The 26,410-nt window shown below is 30.3% G+C and overlaps 3 protein-coding genes across 7 annotated transcripts in view; 2 read left to right on the forward strand and 1 right to left on the reverse strand.

Annotated features, from left to right (window-relative positions):
- The window catches only part of LOC140059305 (synapsin-like), a 227,641-nt gene that overhangs the window by 109,954 nt on the left and 91,277 nt on the right, over nt 1-26,410 (reverse strand). The gene's annotated exons all lie outside the window — the stretch shown is intronic.
- On the forward strand, nt 6,372-11,307 carry LOC140059175 (metalloproteinase inhibitor 3-like). Its single transcript, XM_072105028.1, has 4 exons — nt 6,372-6,674; nt 8,553-8,795; nt 9,702-9,829; nt 10,025-11,307. Exons 1-4 carry the CDS (start codon nt 6,539-6,541, stop codon nt 10,205-10,207), a joined length of 690 nt encoding a protein of 229 aa, XP_071961129.1. The 5' UTR covers nt 6,372-6,538; the 3' UTR covers nt 10,208-11,307.
- Nucleotides 18,233-23,465, forward strand: LOC140059027 (metalloproteinase inhibitor 1-like). Its single transcript, XM_072104841.1, has 4 exons — nt 18,233-18,437; nt 21,279-21,620; nt 22,049-22,170; nt 22,761-23,465. The coding sequence occupies exons 1-4, from the start codon at nt 18,332-18,334 to the stop codon at nt 22,962-22,964; spliced, it is 774 nt and encodes a 257-aa protein (XP_071960942.1). The 5' UTR covers nt 18,233-18,331; the 3' UTR covers nt 22,965-23,465.

Here is a 26,410-nt window from a genome sequence, read left to right on the forward strand (position 1 = left end):
CGCAAATTGTTTTACTTCTTTCGTGGCTAAAAGCGATCATTTTCGGCGATGTTTTAGACCCTATATTTCGAAAACTACAAGTCAGATTTTCCTAATTCTTTCTTTATTGTAATATGAATAAAACATACTAACAGATAATGTTGGTTTGGTTTTAATTTTGCATCGTTATCCCATATAAGACAATATGACTATGCAATCCTAGAACATATATTGATCAGGTGTATGTACAGATAATGACACCAATTTTGTCGGCAAATTGGCAATTCCCGGCCCCCCAACTTCAAAATCCTGGATACGCCACTGATCCTGGCCTCAGAAAAGTATCATTAAAATGCAGGAGATTGGAAACTGGACAGCAGTAGAGTACCCTAAAAGGTGATGTGATAAATCAAATCTTTAAGCAAACTTTTAAAAAAATAATTTATCTTTATCTCTGCCAGGACTTTTTCTTAAGTATACCACTTTTTGGCAAAGCTTCAAATTTTCACTTTGTAAAACCTATTTTTCAAGATAAAAGTAATTCATAATATAATTTATCATGACAGAAGTGGTGCAAGTATCTTATTTGGTATCTCTCTTAGAGTTATGCAGACCTACCGCAACACGGAACACACACAATTGGTTCAATAAATGCAATTTCTACACTTTTCCAATAAAGTTTACTTCTAGTTGAGTTGTCTTTTTCGCAACCTTAATGTGTTTTGTATATGTTTTATTTTTTCTGATGTTGTGAGCAATGTTTATACTAATATATTATTGTGAGGTTTTCCCAGGACTCATGTTTCTTTTCCTTCCCCAATAATTTAGAGTTTAAACAGACAATCATCTTTACCTTTAAATGTAGATTTTAATTTAAATTGTATTCTTCTTCCATTTTTTTACTTCTAGATGCCTGACTACATACCATTATACATACTGTACTGGACAAATTAATACTGTTTCTATCTTTCCCATGTAGACTAGAGGACAGGCCTACTGTTTAATATCTACTTATTATAGGATCCTACTTTTAAAGTAGGAGACTATGGAACATTTGATTCCTCAACATTTCACGGAAGGTATTTATCAATTGAGCCCTCTATAATTTATTAAAAGTTTATGAAACAATAGAGGGTGCATGTACATGCACCAAGTTTTTTCTAAAGAATTGCAACTAATAATGAAATCTAGTGGTAAGTATAAAAGTAAAGCTTGGTTTTGAGGAAAAAAAATGGATGTAGGTCACATCTAAACAAACCATCTGAGGACTTTCTACGACAACACCCAGACAGTACACTTGGCCAGGCCCAAAATGAGGTTTGGTCAGAATGTTGATTATGAAATCTAAATTACTTCTGAGCCTGTTGATTGACTTTTTCCGAGTAAACATTCCTTTGGGTACCCGAACCTCACAAGTAAGAACATTTAACGATGCACGCCAATCTGTTAAGGCTTTTTTAACAAATTTAAAAAATAATACTTGATGAAAATGTTGATAATACTATCTATACAGGCATCCTTCCCTTTGTACATTAAAGCTAATGTCCCCAGTGAACATAACAATTTGCTTAATGCATTCTAAACATTTTCTGTTGAAAAAAAAAGTTCTTTTCTGTTCTCTCTTTACAGTATTATTTCTTCTTGTTTTCTAAACAAATTTGCCTCTGTACTATATTTTTGTTTGGTGCCATTGTGTTTATGGGAGCTGCAAATCTTTATCTTTTCTCTAAATTTTTGTTACAGTTATAACAAAAACTAAGTGAGATAAGATTTAACGCAATGAAGTAAAACTAAAAGAAAAAAAATTAAGAGCTAAAAAAAAACAAAAAAACAAAAATATATATATTACAAAAGAGAATAATATGACATAAAATTCTCCAATTCTCTACCACTTCTCTAAATAAACTAAATAAGCAAAGGCATATGAACTACGGCAATTTATTTTCACTATAGCCAAATAACATACAGATGTGCCTAAAGTCGCTAACCGAACGTTCAGATTTTTTTTACTCCTACATCAACTTATTACAAAATAATAGACTGTTATTACGCCCTTGAGTATTGCTATGACTTGACGAATGCTGTGACGGTTGAAAACAAATCAAATGCAATGACCAAGAAAAGTAATTTGATTGAAGAAATGAACCATTTAGAGCATGGGAGAGAACATTTTCGAACTTTGAAATCGAATTGACTATTCGAAAATCGAATATTTAATTCAAGAAATTATAAATGTTAGTATAACTTTCCATACTTGAAATGGAACAGGTCTAAATAGAAAACATTATTTTTCAAATCTGTTTTGTTGCTCACAAATAAGGATGTATGCTTGAGGTGTGTTTGTTAGGTTCACTGCTCATGAGCCCTCTAGAGTACAATTATAAGGTATACGTGAGAAAATCTACATTCATCTCCAACCAACCAAGACTGTTGCTAATATAAACAAATTGTTTTCCTCTAAATTGTAATCTTGCCTACTATTATTATATTGCTTGGTTGTTATTTCCTGACCCCTTAGTGTCATAAATTATTTGTTCAGTAATTTATGGGATACAATATTTAACACCTCTCCTCATGCAAAATGAAAACCTGCAATTTCATCATGAGTTCCAACAAACTATACAACTCAAAAATATATTTATGTGTATTTAATCATATATGTAATAATCATATATTTATATCTATAATTTATAGAAAATTTAGCACACTCAGAAATGTAGGTCTAGCTCTGAAGTTGATACTAAAACACATGAAGGATGTAGTATTAATATCATTTGGATGATATCAAGAAAATGAGGAAAATGTACATCACAGTATGATCTTGTTAATGCATGCTGCTATAACCTAATGAATGCTGTTAGCTATCTTGTCATGGCATTGCTGTTACATCAATTGGCAACAAAATTGAACTATATATATGTTGACCTACGTCGACTTTTTATTGTAATTGTTATTTTCTATATCATGTTTTTTTTGTGTATATTTCTCTTGGATGCACCTTCCATTTGGTCGAGTGCCACTGTTGTAAAAGTGTAATCTCCAAATAAATTATTATTATTATTATTATTCCTTTCTTTTTTCCCTTCTACCTGAATTGGTTAAATTAATGCAAAACAAATCTTTACGAAACAAAAAGTTAGACATTTTTAGAGAGGTTGCAACGCCAGAACCAATATCTGAAAAGTAGGAATTGAATTGTTCACAAATATCATTTATATTGTATATACAATTATCATCTATTTGTAGGACTAAAGGATCATTTTTAGGACTTTGTTAGGATTTGTCAGTAAATAAATTTTAGGCTCTAAATATGCTATTAGTCATAGAATAGACCAAAAGATTTATATATATTTATTTACTGACTAACAGTTACTCAACATATTATAAAAGGATGACTTGCTTTGAAATAACTATATGGATCAATCACCTACAGGGTACAAGTAACTGAAAGAAGAAACTGAAGCTTTTGCTAATTCATTTATACATCTAGTATGCTTGATTTTTTCCTCAGAATATCACTTTACTAAAATGTAACCCACCTAAAAGTTTAATATCAATTACCAATTGAATCCATTAACCCTTTTAGGAGAACGATAAATGTCAGAATAATTTGTAATAATAAAAGTCCAAGGTATAAAAAATATAGCATTCAGAACCAAATTAAAGCTTTTGCATGCAGGCAGATCTACAGTAAAATATAAATACAAAAACCATAATTTATAACGTAGCAAGATAGACATTTCAATTTCAATTTCAATTTATTTTCAGAATATAATTTGTCCTTTCAAATCGTATTTAATATAACTAATCAATTCAATTCACCTTTATTTCAGAACAAAGTACATATCATAACGCATAACAATATTGTAACAATCCTCAGGAGTATTAATTTTATATTAAACAGAAAAATTCAGCAAATGAAGAGAGAATTTTCTTGATCATTTTTATTAATATTAATAATTAAATTTAAAGTGATGACACAAATATGAAGAATAATAAACAATACATAATATTAAATTACGTAAATAAAATAAGTATATTAAAGCGTATATTGAATGATATAGAATTGTAAATGAGGAAAAAAGATATCTCGTACATCAAAACCAAAATGACGTAAATTTGTTTTAGATTACGTAAATAAAAAAAGTATTTAGAATCATTTCACAGTATATGGATGGATGACCACTTTGATACTAAGGTTAATTGTCCATATGGTCATTACTACTAAATATTAAGTCAATGACCAGTCATTCAATAAGGATATGAACTGGGTATATTTTATATTTAAAAAATCATTCTACAACAAATTGATACATAAAGGAATAATAAGGTAAACATTAAAGTAATAATAAGTTTAATTTGTTATGAATGAAATTAAAATTAAGAAATATTTCTCAGAAGATTCCTAAATAAACTCAAATATTAAATATTATATTGTTTTCATTAATGAAACCAGGAATGCAAATAGGTACAGCTAAAGCCAAACAGATTAAATATTAACGTTAAAATTATTAAATTATGAATAATCTAACATAAAAATAACCTTCCTTTCCACAATTAATAAGATGATAAGAATTTTGCATTAAGATACTGAAAGATAGATTCATAGATCTGATTAGATATTCATATATTCTAATTAAGCTCTTTAATTAAAAGAGCAATGTTCATTCCATTTCATTAAAATTGGTTACGCTTCACGGGTATAGTACTCTCTGGGGTCGACTAAATGGAAATATAATTACTGGATAAATTTAATAATATTTACAATTCATAAACAAAAAAATTACAAATCTAATGATTGTAATAACAGTTTTAGATGGTAAAACTTTGGTAAGGAAATATATATCAATACTATCATCTTATAGGGACACTTATTTACGTAACCAAAACCACAATATCAGAAATGTTGTAGGTAAGGGGAGGATGGGAAGGTTCGAAGTAAAGAAAAGATGTATGGTTAGGCGGACAAAAGTGTCTCCTATAAATAAAATCTTGTTTTTAGATTTCAGTAAAACTTTCAGCAAATGTGGTGTCTGAAATTTGTTTGTCTATTCTGGCGAAATTTACATTTAAAGCATGCACACCTTAGGAAGACTTCCTTGAACCTATAACAAAAGTTATTACACTTTTTCAATAAAAAGTTTCACCAAACATGACTTTTAAGCTGTAGAATTTGTACACCTGTTCAACAGGTACTGTGAGTAGAATTCTCATGGGAGGAAGAACATTTATAAAGTTTTCAGTGCCAAGCTGCAAACACGTTCCATTTTCCAACCTACTTTTCACTTCCAGCTTATGTGTCTTTGGCATAAGTGTTTTTATTAGGGGAAAAAACGTTGTTACAGTACTGAGTAGGTAAACACAATTAAAATTGCAAACCTGACCATTTTGGTAGTTGGCAAGTCTATATTTAAGAACATTCTTCGGTCTTAAAAAAGAAAGAGAATCCCAAAATTCTCTCTCTTTAAATTTATTGCACCGCTGTGAGGTTTCATAGGAAAAATCACATAAAAACATGAGCAAGACTGGAGTAATTTATTGAAGTCCAACATCAAAAAAAGATACATTGGTAAAAATTTATTAATTAAAATAATGTTGATTTCACTGAAAATGAATTTTATTTTCTGCTGGGAAGCCCACCACATGGAGCATCAGTATTTAAAAAAATTGTCTATTTGTTAACAAAAAATGTATGTATCTCATAAGGATGTAAAGATAGTGAGTTGAAAAATGCTAATCACAAACAAACCATACGCACTGAACAAGATCATGCGGTAATCTTCTATTAAAATAGGATTAATAACCATAGTATACAAATGTCCTTTTGAAGCAGGATTTCCAAATACTAATCCCATATTAGAACATAAAGTGCACTAATTTCTATTAAGACAGGATAAGGACACTAAGCTAAGATTAGTACAAATATATGATGTGGCTTAAATGCTCCATAATATTAATCGTCCAATCAGGACACTATAAAGCACAAGTTAATCTATAGCAATTACATTTCATCTTCATTTAAATAGATTTCCAATCTGCAATAATCTTTGACAAATGCATTTGTTATATGCTTTTGATATAAACCTCCTTTTAGTTTAAATTTGCATAATTTATAGTCAAATTGAGTAAACTCATCACATTTATAAATGAATACACATATACTAACTCATGAATGTAATTTTTTTTATTCCGAATATAATTAAACCTATCCATGTAATTTAAAATACTACAGTATATATATTTCTATTGCAAAACACAGTTGCTTTTAGATCCAGAATAATTGACTTTAAAAAAAAACGTCACATAATAATCCATTAAGCTTATTAATAAATAGATGTAGCAGAGGGGGTAATGTTCAATCGCTATAACTGCAGTGTGCTTTAAAAGCTAGCCTCTCTCAATACATCAAATTAAAAGGCCACATCATCTACATCTGTCAGGGAAGTTTCTCTGCGTACCAGGCGATGACTATTGTTGTTTTAAAGCCTAAAACCAGTTTTGCATAGAAAAACACTGAACATTTCCTGTTTCTCTTTGAAGATTTCTTTGAAATAGTAAAATGATGGATAATTTTCTTGTTTTTGGTGTATTTCTTCTTGTTGTGGTATGGATAGAAGCTGGGAGCATGGGAAGCGATTGTGGGTTCAATTGTGTTCCTAAGCATCCCCAACAAAAGTACTGTGATGCAGATTTTGGTAAGTTAAATATTATAAAATAGTTTTATATAATTAATCTATTTAAGTTAGGCCAATCCATCTTTTCCGATAAATGAATGTTTCTGTTTTTCTCTTTTAATATCATGTGAGAGAAATACAAATCTTCTTCAACCTCTTTAGGCCTCCAGGTTATCCTTGAAATTGATTTCTACTATTTGTGATACTAATATTTTGTATCTGTTTTCTGATAATGTCCAAGATCAAAACTCTTTTAAGTTGATTTTGTGAAAAAAAATGTATTTGAATGTTTTTCACATGTACTAGAACTTTCTGGTATTTTCTAAATAGTTTCATCATTTAATATTATATACTTTTTTATCTTGAGTCATACAGGATACAATAATAAGGTTATTGCTTATATAGCATAGCACTGATTTAATAATGGGCTAAATTTGTGTACTGGGTCAGATTTATCAAACATGTCTGGCAACAAAAAATCATCTTAACTTTGTTTTAAGACAATTATTTTGCTGTTTGCTCAAACTTATATTTGATAAGATAAAAGAACTGGTTTGATAAATAAGCCCTAATGTTTATATGTATAAAAATGAAAAAAGAAAAGATGTGTAAGGGTTAATACGAATTTGTCACAATTTAGACTCAAACTTCGAAAATCAATTCTTCTCACACTTCACATGGTACAGTTGAACTGCACTTTTTATTTATTTATTTGTTCTTTCTTTAAACTGAAATACACTTTCAATACAAATGTACGGATTTCCAAAGTGGTTCAGTAAACATATTTACAACAAAAATAAAATATAAAAGAAAAACAAAAAGAAAACAGATATAAAACTATTTACAATTGTGAAGGCAAAAAGGTTAATACATATGTTTTCTATAGCGAAGATTTAAAAGTTTCCAAAGTCATTATTACTTTGGGAGTGAGTGCATTTATTATATAAACATTGTACCACCTGCAGAGGAAGATACTGATCAATCACATGTTTATCCTGTTCTACAAATTTATCTCAATTACAGGTGACAGTCAACACAAACCTGTTCTATTTCATTGATCGATTTTGTTAATAATTTGTTAAATTTAGTAGTTTAATCACAATTTGATTGTTATAGGATATTTTGTATCTCTGCGAGTACATGAAAAACTCTAACCCATAGAGAGGTGTCTTTGCTCTACCATACCAATGGCTATCAATGATATTCAATCTAATTCAATTATTTTGCTGAATAAAACTCAATTAAGGTGACGACAAGTGCGAAACCACAGTAAAAATCCCAAAAGTTTTGAAACTCATTACAATTTAAAATTCTCTTTAAAAACTGGTTACAGTGTGCTGATTAGGTATGGAAACAATTAGAACATGCAAGATTTAAAGAGAATCTAAGTTACTCATTACATTTTATTGTTCAACAGAATATCAAGGGGTTTATTAAACCTGATACATCCAAAACCACTGATACAGTGCACCACTGCATAGAAGCTAAAATCTTCCAATTCCTTGAACTTTTAATACCTTGGAGTTCAAATTTTATGAGGATAATAAATTACTTAATTCAACATTTGTAAGAACATTTTAGCCACAAATCTTTAATGTGGTGATAGTAGGCTAAATACTGTAATTACAACCTCAGACTATATATAGGGAATCACAGTTGCGGAATTAACAAATGACATACTGTACATGCATATGATGATGAACATAAATCAAAAATTTGACGGTATCTGTGTATCTTGTATTTCGTAAAACTCTGTCTACACTATCAAACTAGTTTGACAAAAAAAAGTGTGATGTACCCAAATATGGTAGTAATATTCCCAAATATGGTAGTGATATGACATCATCATGTCCATATATGGGCACATATTACAGTATTCCTTTTTCTTCTTTTTGTTAGTGATTCGAGGACAGGTGAAAAATCGGAATTATACAACGAAAGATGGGATGCCTAACATGGAAACGGGAATGGGAGGAGATATGCCATTCAACTACTACATCGTGTACACAGTTGCTATCGAAAAAGTTTTCAAAGGCCCATCATACTACGAAGAGGGAATGGAGATGTATATTAAAACAGAGGCTTCTAACAGCATGTGCGGAATTGGCAATCTTATGAATAGAAAGTCATACCTATTATCAGGTAAATTTTAACATGGGCTCAATTTGTCGTTATTAGCCTCCCATACAATAATTTGATATTAAATCTTTCTTTATGTCATCGTAATGATAGTTGTACAGCAACCCTGTGATGAACTAGTGAAAATTGGGCACCCATGGATATAGAATAAAACATGGTTGAGTACATAAACTTATATGATTCAAGTCAGTTAAAAACTTTTTAAACATGAAAGGAAATAATTTCAAGGATAAAGTTCTCAAATATGAATGAAACATGATTACTTTCAACAGATTTGGAAAAAAAAGTTTTAAATATTAAATGACAATGCCAACAATTTGATAATAGGTTATTTCCTTGTCACGACCATGTAACAAACAAAATAATTTGTGTTTTTACAATGTAGGCGCAACAGCATGTCTATGTTACCAAGTTTCCTGTGTTTTTTTATGGATGAAGTCTATTGGAGAAAATAGTACAACATAATAAAAAATAAAATAATGTAAACTTTGGTACAACAAGCTATATATTGTTGTATTTAACATTTAATGTTCCTGCTCATTGGGTTTCTTGGCAACTGTTATTGAAGTTTATTGAAAGTTTATGATTAATGATTTATAAGAAATTTGGCATTGATTACATTTAAGGTTCTAGAATGCACTGAATGCTTGTCAGTATAAAGTGATGTGACATTTTGTAAATGTTTTTTGTAGTAGGCCCTAGGCCTACTAGACAAAGCTGGTCCCAGTGAAACATCTCACCTCCCATCCATACCCATGCCTACTACAAAATCTACAACATTTTGAAACTCCTCGAAAACCAGAAATCAGTAAGGTTAGGTAACCTAATCTTCAAAATTTGAACAACCGATCTTTCTGAAAACCAAACTTGAAATGGTAGGAAAAACTAAAATCATATTGTATTTTTTAGGTCAAAAGGAAGAAGATACAATGATGAACATCAATGGATGTAATTGGGTGACAGAATTCAAAAAGTTGACATCTGCACAAAAAACTGGCGTAAAGCGGCAGTATGGAGCAAACTGTAACTCTTGTGAAGTAAGTATTAATAATAGCCTATACAATCAAAATTCATAGGAGCACATTTAGGGGAATGCTTCTACGTATTTCAAAATCCTGAATCTGAAATTGTTATGAAACCTGAAGCATTCTTTTAAAGCTCTACATATCTTTAACTAAACAATCTTGCAAATTCATAGTGTTTTTTTTAATACAAAGATATTTTTTTTGCAGATTGAAGATTGTGAAAATAGACAGTGTAAAGCATCTGCAAAGACAAGATGTGTGTACAATCCTGCAGGATCAAAATCATGTCATCAACAGTTTTCTTATTGCATCCTCAAAAAGAACGGTGTTTGCAAATGGGACAGGAAACGAGATGAGATGAAAGAGTGCTTACGAGAAAATACAAAATAATGAGATTAGAGGTGACAAAATGAGACTGTACATCACAGCGAATGTTAAAATTCCTTTGTAAATATCATCCTCATGTTGACAGAAATTGTGACATGGCATGAATCATTAAGGGATATCATCAGAACACTGGACTTTTGACAGTTTGTAAAAGATGAACATTTTTGATAAATTAATCAATACTTTATTAATAGTTTCATAATTATATGTGGTAATTAATAACATGTTTGAACATCACCCAATCTTCTGCTTGTAAAACAGGAACTCGTCACTACGGTACTTGCCAAGTAGCCTAACCCAAAGTTTTTTTAAAAGAGCCCTATTAATTTGAGAAACTTCTCTGATTTCTTCTAAACATAACTGCATAACTGTAGGCCCATTGGTAAAAATATATATTTTTATTTCTGTAAATGTACTGTAGGAAGTTGCTTTGAAAGGCATTGTCTTGTTCAAAAAATATTTGAAAACATCAACAAAATTCTTTCTAATTTGATTTGTCAACAAGAAAACTTTAACAACAATAATATAAAGGCCTAAACATATAATGAAACCATAAAAAAACATAGTAAGGAAGTGGTATCCATCTTTATGTTAAAAGGATTAGAAAAAATGACTTTTTCAAAGAATACCTATTAGGATAGGTACTTAAATGTTTCCTAATACTTGCGTGGGTCATAGTGTTTGCCAACTGGTAGAAGGTCATCAGAATTTAAACTTTGAGATAAATAATGTGTACCTTTTGTTTACAAAAATATTAGGTGTTGAAAAAATGTAGTGATAAACTTTACTTTATGGTTCTCCCTTACACACTAAAAGTATCCATGTCTGAAAGTTGCAATAAATGCCTCTTTACAATGATGAATGGAAATATCATCATCCTGGACCATTCCAAAAATCGTAAAATAAATAATAAACCGACAAATGTTACTGCTTTACATAAGGTAAAACAGGGTATAAGAGAATAGGCGGAAATAGTTCAGAATTGCTATAATTGTAACTAATATTAAATATATGTAAATAAAAATAAATAATAAACAAATATAATGTATGTGGTTGGAAAGATAGCAGAGTATAAATTAAAAATCTGTGTATTCATTTATTGATGTCGGTATTATTTCATTTTTTTTTAAACTGTGTTCATATTAAGAATTACACAACATTGAAATGGATAATTTATCTTTTCACTTTTTTACATTTTTAAATGTAATTATTTTAGAATTAAATAAATCAATTGAGATTCTCACTAAAGACAGCACAATAGCTGTAAGTATACAATAAAAACATGAAAGCCAAATTTATCTCCCATGCAGAGAAAACCTCAAGACACATGTTTAACTATAAATTCCTCAAGTGTGTGAAAGCGTATCATCTTCAGTGAAGTAGCACATCACAACCAACAGCCTGATCAATCAACTAGATGTGGTCAACCGCAAGGGTTTCCTGGCGATATCAATTTTGAGTAGCGAAACATAAATATAGCATTTAACAGCATGCCAAGTCATTGGAACATTCCATCTAGCTGAAAAAGATGGCATCGCCTTTTAATACTAAATTGCAAATGTAGGCCTATAAATATAAAATGTGATATATACACTCTGGATGTTGCTAAAGTGTCAAATGTACAAACAGTACATTTTACAAAACCAACTAAAATATTGTATGCTAAAACCCCATATTTACTCAGATCACAAGGAGAGGAGGATGTCCACACTTGTAAAACTCCCCAGCTTAGACAATTTGATTCAACTTCACTTTGCAACGCACAATAAAATAACTATATACACAGTATAATATATCATCTCTTATATACAATATGTTGAATCTTTTTTTTCTTTGAATGCCAATGTACTGCGTCAGAAATACCTGTGGAGAAAGAATGCCGAGATGGCGTGATGTAAAGTAGAATGGGGCACTTATAGGTTGCTGCTAAATCCTGTGATACTGTTAAAAACCTTTTAAATTAGCCTTGTGACACAGGTGGAATATTCATTTAACATTAGGAAGTAAAACTACTAAAAAAGATCCCAAATTATACTAAAGAAATACACACTCATCCTATATAAATCTTATATAAATTTCATAAAATGAATATTAAGATTAATTAACTAAGTAGAAAATCAGAATGTCACATAAATCAAAATAAATGTGAAATATTGTAATGTAATTTCAATTGTTGTTATGTAATTTGTAATGCAAGCAATGGAATTTCCAGAAATGGATGAGAATAAAGTTTGAATCTTTGAATCTCTTTGAATCTTTGATTTCAGTTTCATATATAAGTACATTAAAGTGATCACTAGTTCAATGATGGTGAATCATGAATAATAACTAGCGCCCTCTATCTATAGGCACCAGGCAAGATAAGTTTCAAAAAGTTTTTATTTCTGTTTGAATCATAAAATAGTAAGTAAAAAAGTGTTGAAACAAAGCATTACTGATTGTTTTACTGTTCAATTCAACTTGGAATTAAAAGAAAACTTTTTCAGAAGAAATTTGGATACTCTACAATATCTTACGATGGTTACTGTAAAATATATTTGAATATAATTGAATTACTGCATTACAATTGAACATTATTATAATTGATGTATCCCTGAAGAATCTTGGAAACGCAGAAAACTTGAGCCAACTTGAACCATTTGGGGAAACTTGAATGAATCATGCACTTGAATTCAAACAAATTGTGCTTATTCATAAAACAATCGCACACTTTGAAAATTATACAGTAGGCCAATGTCCAGAATAATATGGACATTATTTTAGACAATTATGGAAGTATTTCATACCTAAAAAATCCAGTAAAAAAAAGAACTCCAATTACAGTTTTTTGTTACAAAAAACACAAAATTAAGAATGTTCAAAACTAATCATTTTCACAAGGTGTAAAAGAAGAATTTACCTTACAAACAATTTCAAAATTAAACCAATTTATATTTAATATACTTTTCACCCAATAACATTGGGCGAGAAATGTTTTACTAATTCAGTCAATATCAAGTTCAGTCAATAGTCTAGACATCTTGCTGTTAATGTTTCTCTCCAGGGCTTTCCTGCACAGAAGAAGTAAGGACATATAGATCACCTCTGTGAAATGCACTGGGGTAAAAAGCCACAGACTAACCCATGAAAATTTTCAGACAGACAAACAGATCTATGAATTGGTTTCTATCTTTCTCCAAAATAAATGTGTAGTTTTCCTAAGTAAAATAGCTGTTTTATATTGAAAGAATAAATAGATTCATTAGCCAACAAAGTAAATTAGAAAACAAAGTATAGAACATTTAAATTTAACTTAACGAAAAGGAGAAGACAACAAAAATTTAATTGATGCCAACAATTGTTAAATATCAGGGACTATCTACTAAAGGTAAATGCAAATAATTGCCAGACCTGGAGATATTAAAAAACCAGAAGAAAGTTTTTCAATAATTGTAATGAAAAAAGATTTTGACAAAAATAATCCAATTTTATGTATCTAGATTATCATTTTACTCTTAGTTTGTCGAAATAAATACAATTACGAACAATTAATTACCGACAACAACGGATTTCAGCAGGGTTCCAGTGACATTGACCCAAAAGTCACAAGCACCCATTTTGATGATGTATCCTTGTTCCAAACATCTTATACCACAATTATCTATCTCTAATGCTTGTCTATTGAGCAGTTTCCTATAGTATAAGTCAAGGGTAATAGTAATACTGTCTATCCTATTAAATATAAAGTATGTAATCTTTGAGTGGTGTAAACAATGTTTACAATTTTAGTGGTCAAACGAGCATAAAGGTCAGACGTATGGTCACTCTTGACCCTGGGTGGATTACTGCTTATAAAGTACCTACATTTTATTAATTATCTTTGACAAATAAAGTACTCATGAACTTGGACAGAAGTGCAATAATATTATCTGATTATTGTGGTTAACTATCATTCCTCCCTTCCCATCTCAGTAGTCCTGGTTCAGTCATGGACATGGGGAAATTTCTGCTTTGAGTGAACACTATATACCTGCATCTCAACTTATTAGTGCAAAATAGTGGAAGGTCGAACATGATTTTTATTGACGTTACACAATAAATACTAAAACTATAGTATCATGTTAACGATGTCGTTCCACACCTTGTGGTAAAAAAAAAACTGTCAAAAGAATTGTGGTACATCCATTTATTTCCTTGTAGTATCGATTCCTTTGGGATTTAGGATTTGGGATTTGATTTTGTAACAGTATGTACAGGATAAGACGTTGTCTGTGGGAAGCGTCATGTACCTGTCATTCCTTGTTAAACTCCCTATGGAATTAAATATAGCCTTGTCATTCAATTGCTAGTATGTATACTCATTTCATGAAGATTATATGATTTATAATCAAATTTATGATTTCATAAATCAAAAAATATTATGAATATTTCCATCATCATCATCATCTAAATCAAAAAACCTTTCTTACGTTTTGTGACGTTATAGACAACCTTAAAACGTGACAAACTAATAAACAACTATTTTGCTTTGCTTCCTATTGGTACTAAAATTACTGAAGCGTACAAGTCTCTATCAGCATCCTCCCACTTGCAACCATCAAATCAAAAAATAACAAAGTACAAAGCACCTACTAAGTTCTAAATTCTCACACTAATGGAAACTGAACCGACGTCATATTCCAATCAGGATATATTAATCAATAAAATATTAAATTAATAATCGACAGGTCAAAACATATTGGGTACTATGTGGTTTTGTATTAGTTGTCAATCAATGTTGAATCCCTCGTTGCTACACAATTCCTGGACGTTAAGTAGAATGGGTGTGTTGGAAGTCATTGAACCTATAACATAAGTTTTAATAGGGCTATTGCAAACTTGGGAATGATTATTATTAGTGAATAATAATACTAATAATTGAAAGCTGAAATTAATATATAACATAACACGGATATGGTCAGATGTTGACCACTCATCTTTTAAAGCCAAGTTTTGTATCCGTATTCAGTCAATGTCCAAGACTTAACTTCAACCATCTTGAGACTTGGAAAATCCTTCAAAAAACATTTTGTTTTCATTTTAGAAATCTTAAAATGAGGCAAATCTATTTGGCAGATTCCATCAGGTCATTGACATTGACACTATTATCTGCATTTTTTTTACCTAATTCAAGTTTTTAACTAGTAACAACTAATAGTAGGAAAATTAGATAGATCTACATGCAACTGTAGAAATACTGGAGAAGTAATTGTTTTATGTTGAGCTGTTTCTCTAATTAAAGAAAGAATATGTGATTACCTAACTGAAGTAAAGATTCTTATGTCAAATTCCAGTGCTTTATTTTTAACCCAGCCCACCAACATACCTATAGGGTAGTAATTCAAGACTCATTCGTACCAATTCAATCCTTGTTACGGCTCGATAGGAAATAGTTAAGGAATAACAATGTGTGTTATTTTAATCAGTGCAGACATGACCAAACATGGTACCAGAATCGCATTTGCATCAACAGGTTCAAAACAGTCTTGGTCCAAAGAGTCTCCTAAGGTTAATTAAACCATAATTCCTAGACACCTGTATCGAAAATGAGAATGGAAAATAATATGATCTAATTCAATTTCAACATTTCTCAATTTTTAATTTTATATGTCTGTAATTTTAAATTAACTTATTAGAATTTTAACTCATTAATTAATTATATAATGTAATTCAGTATATTTGTTTCACACTGTCCAATTGCCTATTTCAAATGTATTATCTTTTTTTTTTATTGTGGACAAATAGTAATTGAATGAAACGAAATGTGTCACAAATTAGAATTCATTCAACATTATTTTTCCTCTTTTCGGCACCTAGTAGTTTTATCTTGCCTGGGGGTCTTTTTGTGGTAAACTGACAACAAAAATATTTTAAATATTGTCTACCTTCCAAAGTAAACATTTTTATAAATTATATTCAATAAATAACTATTAAATATGAAATTTAATCACGATACAATATAGTGATCATATTAGTTGATGATATCCGGTTTGCCAATAAGCTGATCAAACATAAAATCAGGCCACCTCGATGATATTGTCACCAAGTGTCTGGTGACGGCGTGAGACCAGACGACGAACATACTGCCACAAGTTTGGCTGCTGCTGATTTCAGACATTGAAACTTTTTATATTGTTAGTCATCTTTTCCAAATATAGATTGAGAATTATGAATTTAATTATTTTATATTTTATTTAATATCTATTTCTCATACATCCTAAAAACCAACTATAAAATCCAGAAAATGTAAAAACAAAACAACAAATATTGTAGCTCAACAAAGGTTAGGCCAGATCACCTCTATTTCTCATTAAACAATAAAAATTTTCTTAACGCGACATTTTTGCTGGAAAATATATGAAAATCTTTATCGAAAATGAAAGTTCTAGTCATTTTGATAAATTGGAACCTTCTTAACACCTGTTGAAATAGGGAAACAATCCAAGGCTACGTGTATCCGCTTATACATAAGAATTTCCTAAGATCAACATTTTAAAAATTAGGATAAATGCGTGTTTATATAAATTCTGAATTGCCTCATTGTTTGAAATTATTCAGGTAGAATAATTACATCTTCCCTTCGAAACAATTAGTTTATTTTTGCACTAAATTATTGGTGAAAGAGTTTTAGATCACATCATACATATCTCAATAAATTCTTTTACACAAGATTTCTGTAAACGCTATACTAGTCATGTTCATCCATGTGCTATACCGGATATGTATAAACATCACAGGCACAGAATAAATTCTAAACTGCTCGGTGATATAGTGAAATTGAATTAATTAATTTGAAACGATAAAGATGAGGAAATCTGTGAGAATGAGAAAAAGTTTCCCCAACCGAGATTCGACCCCGGAATCTTCTCCTTCATATGCAGATGTTCTATATATATATATGTGTATATGTATTGTTCCCATTGTAATACATTTCTATGTGATATAACCTTGTACTTTCAATAGGCCATAATGTATTAGAACGACTTTTTGTTCAGACATAAATAATATTTAAATAAATTTTCACATCCGGTCGTGTTCTTGGAAATAAAAAAAGAAGATAAATCTACTACTTGAAAGAAAATTAGTTCCCTCTCGTAACCAAGCACCAAAATTACGACACTAAACTTGAAACTCCAAAAGTTCACAACCAATGTAATTGGAACTTTTAAAACTGGCATCATGAACACACCAAGATACGTGATTGGTCACATATCATGTTAACAAGATGGTGTTCTTGCATTCTGGAGATTGTTATCGTCTGTGACGCAGTTCCTGTTGTCACAATAACTACGTCAGTTTCCCTTCTGGGTCACTATAACTTCTAGGTTCCATCAAGATAAACAAAGTATGGCTGTTGAATGATTTGATATCCCCCCTCTGCAAATAATGAACTTTATAATAATTTTTTTTTATCAGTGAATCCTCATAATAATATATAAACTATCTAAACAAAAATTAATAATTAATTAATAACTACTAAGAATGTAACATTCAAATTAATCAGAAAAAAATTCTTTTTATTAATTTAACAAATATTCTATTAGTTTTACTTTTTAATGAACTTATTCTTTCATAATTTCATAATTTTTTATTTTTTTAAGCATTACAAATAAAAATATATATTAAAACAAATATATACTGTACAAGAATTTGTTAAACAATAATTAAAATACATTAATTTGAGCTTTTACAATAAAAAGTCGTTCAAATGTGGGTCACTAAATTAGTAATAATCAACTTGTGGGAAGTTAAGTGCATCTTAATCCTAAAGTCCCACTTCAAGAAACATTAATTTCTGTGTACTTAACTTTCCTAGTAATTATAATACATAGATTAAAATTTAATTCTTGTCAAAAGTTTAAAGGAAAAGATTAAGATTAAGTATTCAACAAAAACCACCACTCACAATCCAACAGATAAAGTTTACCAAAACCACAGGAAGTTTCTAAACAGAGGGAGTAAGACCCATGCATGGAACAATCATCAAGCAGGCTATATATCTCAATCCAAACTGCCTGTCCAGCATGAGTTGTGACTGACAATACACAAGGAACAAACTGAGAGAACAAACATTTTGCTCAGGAACTGAAATACGTAGATACTTTCAAGATGAAGTTATTGGCTGGTTTATTGGTTGTCTGTTACCTGCAAGCATCATTAGCGTGCTATTGCTCGTTAGATCATCCACAAAAGAAGTATTGCACAGCGGACTATGGTGAGTATTAGTACTAATAATACTAAATTCTTTACTTACAGTCATCTCTTTGCAACTTAGAGTTTAATAACTCAGCAGATTCGAAATGGACATTTTTATTTTTAAAATAGGTTTTAAATATTGAATTATAACCTCAGAATGTGCCAAAGAAAAGCAAGCATCTAAGCCTGCAACTTGCAGTAGTTTTTAACAATGATATTTATTTATAATGAATTGTATGAAGTTATATATGAATAATCAACAAGATATATTTGCATAACATTACCGGTGAATCTGTATTAATTCATTTGATTAATTTTGGCAAATAACAGTAACAACATTAACTTTTATTTAAAATAAAATATTAAACAAATCATATTTCGATAAAATAATTATTAAAACGATAATTAAATTAATTTTTAAGGACATGAATCATTCATTCAATTCCCATATCATTTCATATTTAGTGGCACACTGTAAAATTGACCCACCAATAAATTATTTATAAATAGGCCAGGAAAAAAGTGCACATAATTCATGCATTTTTTGTATAATGTAATGTATGTGTTTTGAGATAATTAACTTTTTCTCTCGCGATACATGTGTTCTTAACACTTTCAATGTGGAACGTGAAAGCGAAACTCAAAACCATGCATATGGTAGTAATATTTAAAACGAGTCTGGGTCGTTATTTACAAAAACATTAACTCTTGATGACCTGTATAAAGTTCAATATGTTTAAATATCATATTATTTTGATGGAAAACTATTTTGTAAATATCAGGCAAAGTACAAAATTCTTAATAGCCAACAACATTATTCTCACTCCTGAGGATGATCAAAGCATATTGATCGAAACATCGAGAAACTCAACAGTTCTTTTCAGAACTAATACACGTTGTGTACCGCAAACTTGATATCAACATTTGATTTTGCCATGCAAACCTTCAAACAAAACATGATTTTGTTTGTATCATCAATATTACTAAGATCATAGAAAAAGTATATTTTTAGTTCATCCAAGTTTTGTCAAAGGATACATGATACCTTTTTAAATTTTGGTAGAAAGGATGGATTTAATACCACAATATTGTCTTTGCAAAAAACATTATTTATTTATGACTTTAATGAAACTAGATTAAAAAGTTAAATTTCACAAGCTTGAACGGCTCCACTAATTCTTTATACAATAGTGTCATGCAATTGATAGGAAATGGTATTACTGTAGTAGATATCAGGAAACAGATATAGAGAAATAATGCCTTTAGGTCGGGCCTGGGACCTGGTTTATCACCCAGGGTACAGTGGAGATTTGCTAGCATTCTTCTGGCTCCCCTTGGGCTCGTGGCACTAACTGCAAGTCACTTAAAGCTTGAGAAAGTTGGCGTTTGTAATTGGCTAGAGAAATTATGCATAAATTACATTGTTTTTTAAGGAATTAAAGTAAGTAATGAGACAATTTAGATGTCAAGATCTAATTATAAATTTGAAAATGTTAATATCCAGATAATTAATAATCAACTACAAACTAATATTTTCCAATTTATCCTTCAAAATATTGTATTGTTGCCAAGAATAACATGGTTTTGCTCCACTTAACACAATTTAAGAGCTTAATTTATTTCCATTGCATTAAACAATATTAATATGAGATATAATTCATCTATATTAGAATCTATATAATTCTTCAACAAAAACTAAATCGTTAATCTAAATGGACTAAGCCAATGACCCTAATTCTTGTTCCTAATCTCAAAAGACCTAAGATTTGTAATCCACCTGCCATTTTAAAGATATTTTCTTAAAAATGAAAAAAGTTTCCAAACTAACACAACTTATTTAAAACTGGAAAATCTTTTACTTCACAGTGTTGTAACAAAAATTTTAGAAATTATAGTTCAAAAACTTTTATTCCAGTACTTTCCACAACACATTAAAAAAAAAAATTTTTTTACTATATAAACTTTACTTTTTTTAAAGTTTTGCAATATAGTTGGGTTGAATCGCCTTATTGAAAGGGCTTCACATTATAACTAGTCATTCCATATCCTATTTCACTTTTAATCCACCTTAAGTTTTTTGCCAATACCTCATAATTGTGAACATCAGGAAAAGCCAGTGGTCATGTATGAAAGCATGTTTCTAATAGGATTTTGTAAAGAGTTAATCCAGATTCTATGAAGATTTGGCCATATCCCACTATGAATGAGTAACTGTCACTGAACATTCACAGTGTTGAACTTTTTTCCTACGAAAGATTTTCAAATAATAAACATTGGGAAGATTTACTTTGTAATTTGAGACAACTTGTTAATTTCTATTTCTTCTCTGAACCTTAAACAATCAAACAAAAAGAAAAATGCTCTTATCAATTTCTCCGAATTCTAACAGTACATTCATAAAAATTGTTCAATAACCTGGCAACCCAGATGGTTTTACTTCCCAAACATGACTTTTCCCAAACAGATAATAATGCTGCTTGGTTTGTTTTCCTGTGAAACAAAAAGATTTAATTCAAAGCAGTACACTTTTAATTAATTTACTTGGCTCTACCTCTTCTTTTAACCACAAAACAATTCAAAACTGGTAGAGATATTGAGGTGTTGTTGAACTGAATATGGGCCTGTACACCAGGCAATAATAGCAGGATAGACAGATAGCTGATTTTGTGGTTACCACTTTCTTCTCAACATCCTTGTCTTCACGGGGAACCTCTAACTTAATTAGAGATAATAAAGTGAATTTTAATAGGTAAATGTCAATGCTGATACTGATGTATGAAGAAAAGTATTTTGTTTGGAAACAAAGTTGTAGCATTGCAACATAGCATATAATTGTCCTTTAAAATTTTCTTTATTGCAGCTATTCGTGGGAAAATAATCACAAAAGAAAACGTTTACCAACATGTTGAACCAACAACTAAAGCTCCAGTTGAGAACGAACCAATCCAATCAATGGTTAGATTTGCCGAACCTGTCGGATTTGGTGGTGGACCAGTTGGATTTGGTGGCGGACCTGTCGGTGTTGGAAATACACCAATTGATTCCAAGAGACCAATCGCAATCAAGTACTTTGTCCGTGTTGAGAAGATTTATAAGGGAAAAGACCTTATGACGGACAAAAAGGTTGAGATCATCACGCCACCAACAGATTCACTTTGTGGGGTTGTAAACTTAGAGGTCAACAGTGTTTATCTTCTTTCAGGTAAATATGCTATCCTATAAAAAGAAATTAGATGCAAAACTGCATATTCACACAAAAATGGCTAATGAAATTACCTTGAATAACTACTTGTAAAAGGTTAACTGTTCGTGTTTATCTTCTATCAATTGCATTAACAAAATATCATATTACAGTATATGATATTTATAAATTAGATACAGAACTGCATATTCCTCAAATTGGCCAATAACATTAATTTAAATAATTAATGATGGCAGTAGTAAAACATGCAAAACCAAGAACAACTAATAGAATACAAAACAATACAATATTCAAAGGAAATTATTAAAAAAAATATTTCACAAGGTCAGGGTTACTATAAAAAGTTTTTCTATGTTTTTATTAACTTTTTTCCTTGACAAGTGGTTAGAATTTATGAATAACAAAACTATGTACCTTTTATTAAATAGGTCGTAAGTGGGAGAATGACCTCCGAATAGAAACTTGTGGTTGGATCGCCAAATATGATGATTTATCCAGACGACAACGACAAGGTCTTAAGAAAACGTACAACAACTGTGACGATTGTCAAGTAAGTATTTAGTTTAATCATTTTTAATCCGATTTCAAAATTTGTATCGCTTATAAAACGTTCCCTTAGAATTGACCAAACAATAAGTTGTATACCCTTTTCAAATGCATTCATTTTAAACTGTGTTACTGTATCCCTATAGTTACTCTCCTATTCAGTTTAGCTTTATCATCCCCTGTCGGATGTAACCCTCCTCATGTGTCTGCCAATCCCATCTGTTCTGTGCTGTCCTCGCCCACGTGATGCCTGCATACTTTGTAATGTCGTCCCTCCATCTCCGTTTCTGCCTTCCCCTTTTTTTTTGTGCCAGTTCTTGGTTGCCAGTCTGTCATACATTTTGTCCACCTGTTGTCATCCCTTCTTGCAAGGTGTCCCGCCCAACACCATTTTGCTTCTTTTATTTTGTTTATTATATCTTTGACTTTAGTCAATTTCCTTATTACTGTGTTTCTGATTTTGTCCCTAATTGTCACTCCAAGCCTTTCCATAGTTACTCTCCTATAGAGGACGTCAATTAATTTGTTGATATTTAGCAACAACTGGAAAATACTGTATTTTAAATTTCATTCCTAACATTTTTCTTTTTTTAGATCCAACTATGTTATGGACCATACTGCCCATCAAAACAGGAGGGTCTGTGTATGTGGGACTCTTCCGGTCTTTATGAGGATTGCGAATCAAAATATGCCCACTGTATGGAGAACAAAAAAGGAAAGTGCATTTGGAATGGAAAATCTGATTATAAAGCATGTAAAAGTAAGCGTGAAGCTGAAAAAGAAGCACGCACGCCATAGATTTAAGTTTATAAACATAATCTTTTTCCTGTCTAAAGTGTTGAGTGTGACTTTTTTACAAAGTTTGTACAAATTGTATATTAAAATTAACTTTAGAATGATGGTTGTATATAAATTAAACATAAAATATATGTGATCCTCTTTAAGTAAAGATTGACTTTATAATCAACCAATGAAATAGTTAAAAATGTGCAACTCTTAAATTATTTTTTAGCTCTATTAAGATGAAAAATGAGTTGTTGAAGAGAAGCTGATTATTAAATTAATTATAGTTTAGTAACTCGAAAAAGATATTTATGGTTTATTAAAAAAAAGATTGTTATTTTAACAACGAGGAGGGAATAAAATTCCAAAGATTATGTAAATTCATGACTACAAGTTTTTTTATTTTAAAATCTCTGAATTATGAAATTTCATTATAAAACTCTGTGGGGACAAAAGTGCACAATGATGTTACCTAATAAGGTGTCTTTCTTAAAAGGCGTGTGTTAACGAAATAAGGTTTTATTTAGGTATAATAAGGTCAACACATCATTTCAAGTTCTATAAATCACACATTTTAAATTCCTAAGGAGGAGAATCTTAACAGCTAGAATATTATATAAGATTGATTAAAACTGAAATACTTTACTAAAAAAGAGGAAGCAGTCGAAAGTGAGTCATAATTTATATGACATAAGCTGTCACAAAAAAGCTGAAATAAAACCCCTCAAAAATGTATAAAATTTAATAAATTTAAAATGGCAAAATGTTTATATTTCAATCTTCAACAAAAAACCATGGCGTTTAACAAATTCACATTTCTTTTTCAAATGAATTCCTTATCCATGTCTATATTATTGTCAATGCCAATATATCTTTTTTCTGAAACTTAATAATGAAATAGAATGAAATACCAGAAAAATGTAACTAGAATAGCACACAAAGAGAGAAATGGAAATTTCTGACCAATATGATGAGCTAACAACAAACGCCAAATTTAAAATCACAATTAAATAGTAACACGTGCAATTTGTGATACAATATTATATTTTCTTATCATAAGCTTATTACGAATCATTACAGACATAAATAAATCATATCAAATCATCTGACTTGCTCAAAAGTAATTGTTTCTTGATCCTGGAGCGTAATTCCTGTATTACAGTCCAATAAGGAAATGAATCGGTTTGCTTTTAAGACCTCGTACATGAAGTGGTGATGACCAAACATGGAACATAGAACCTACTTGACTTTACACCAATAATCCCAAGTGACACTATAACAAACTATTGTAATTGTTGTCTCGTAATAACTGTCATTTACATATGCTAAAGTACTTTATTTTAAGACATAATAAGCTAATCTAATCATCTAAAAATTTATTCTTTTAGAGAACAAAAACATTTTCAATCAAAACAGACAACAATAGGACCTCTGCTAAATTATCTATGTACAGAAACCATAGATTTTTAACAATAGAAACCTCTTTAACTAGAAGATAAGAAACAGAAAAGGCCACATTTACCATTTGATTGCAAACTGCCTTCGCCTATTTTTTCCACATAATTTTTTTATTTGCATCCTATTCTTTTTTAGCACACGCAAAGGTAAACTGGAGAATGTCGTATCTTAGAAATCATATGCATCTTTACATTTTTTCCTTGATTGAAGCCAATATTTTAAGGGTTAACTGCTACAAAATAAATTAGAACGAATGAGTCAACAAATCACGAGACAAACGATTCTGTCTGCGAAATCTACTTCGTGCAGTTTACAAACCTTTCTAATAAAACAATACATTGTCAACGATTTTTTCAGCAATCTCACGATCGAAGTTGGCAAGATTAACTAACTTCTTAGATATTAAACAAGAAATCTTAAAATCTAATCAGCTATAATAAGACATTTGATTAAAAGCCAGGTGTTATGTTACGAATAATCTGATACAGGTCCTAGGGGGATGACGATGACAGGTGTCATTTATGCAAATGAACCAAGGGTATTTAGAGTCACCTAATTTCGAGAACCTACGAGAATACACGCTTCTTCTGTTTTGTTAAACTCTACACGTAAGGATTTATTTCAATGAAATATGTAACATTGGAGAAGTTTGTAACATTAGATCATGATACTTTGTTACTGTACATTTCACAGAAATAATGAATGCTGTAAGATGATTAGATTAAATGATTGTCGCTTTTTGAATAGTTTTCAAGTTAATATGTGTTAGTATGCATCAAGTATACAGTAGACCTTATACATGCATACAACTATTCAGATTAAAACAATTTTGCTACAAACACAAATCAGAGAAAAGAGCCTGGAGAAGGAAAATTGTCAAACCTTCGACTTTCTACATCAGCGACAACTGCAGCAGACACTGCCACGCCAACATTGGCCTTGGTAGGCCACAAACGACAGTGCAAAATTTGACAGTTATTTGTTATGATTGAGGAGGCACAACCACATATCTCATAAAAAACCATTTTAAAATACAAACCAAAGATTGACAGAGGCCTTTATAAGCACACAACCACGTATCTCATAAAACCATTTAAAAATACAAATCACAGATTGACAGAGGCCTTTATAAGGACACAACCACCTATCTCATAAAAACCATTTTAAAATACAAACCACAAACTCATGTGACCATTCACAGATCCCGCACGACTCTTCCCGGCAAAATATCCCAATTACTTTTCGCATTTTGAACACATGGTGTATGATGTAAGAGTTTTTAGACTTATCTGAAGCTATTAACCTAATTAGGCAAAGCAACATCTTTACCAGGACTTATAGTATCACTTAAGTACGTCTGTAAACTTAAGATATTCTGACCAATTATGTAACAACTTGAAACTTTGCCAAATTTTTCTAAAAATACAAATTATGAATGAAAGATCAATTGTTTTTAACACGTTTACCTTGACCTTTCAATAAGGTGTTTCAATCGTTTTTTTAATTAGTTTTTTAATAGAATTTGGGAAATGTTATTATTTTTTTGTTTTTGGGATTATATTTTTTTATTCATTTCCACGGATTTCAGATTTTTTACTTGTGGACAACTATTACAAAACTAATTAATAAAGCATTTAGAAGATGGTATTGTCAAATAATTTGTTTCCTTGTTTTTTGGGTTATTTTTTTTATTCATTTTAAATTCCTAAGTCTACGTCAATATGTGCAAAACAAACCATGGAACAAAGGCTAGAAATTATACTTATAAAGCTAGACATACTTATAAGGCTAGAAATTTGAAAACTGCAGGCATATAATATTTTATTTTAAAGTAAAGAAAAACTATCAATGTATTATCAATTTCTTAATATAAACAATATAATACTACTATGGAATAGAAACAATGATTTAATTTTGTAACTAATCACCGCACAGAATTCTTGAAACCTCTTCACAATTGAAGATAAGCGTCTAGGCACATTATTAAAAAATGAGAAATGACG

This window comes from Antedon mediterranea, chromosome 9, assembly GCF_964355755.1.
Source record: "Antedon mediterranea chromosome 9, ecAntMedi1.1, whole genome shotgun sequence".
NCBI classification, from domain to species: domain Eukaryota; kingdom Metazoa; phylum Echinodermata; class Crinoidea; order Comatulida; family Antedonidae; genus Antedon; species Antedon mediterranea.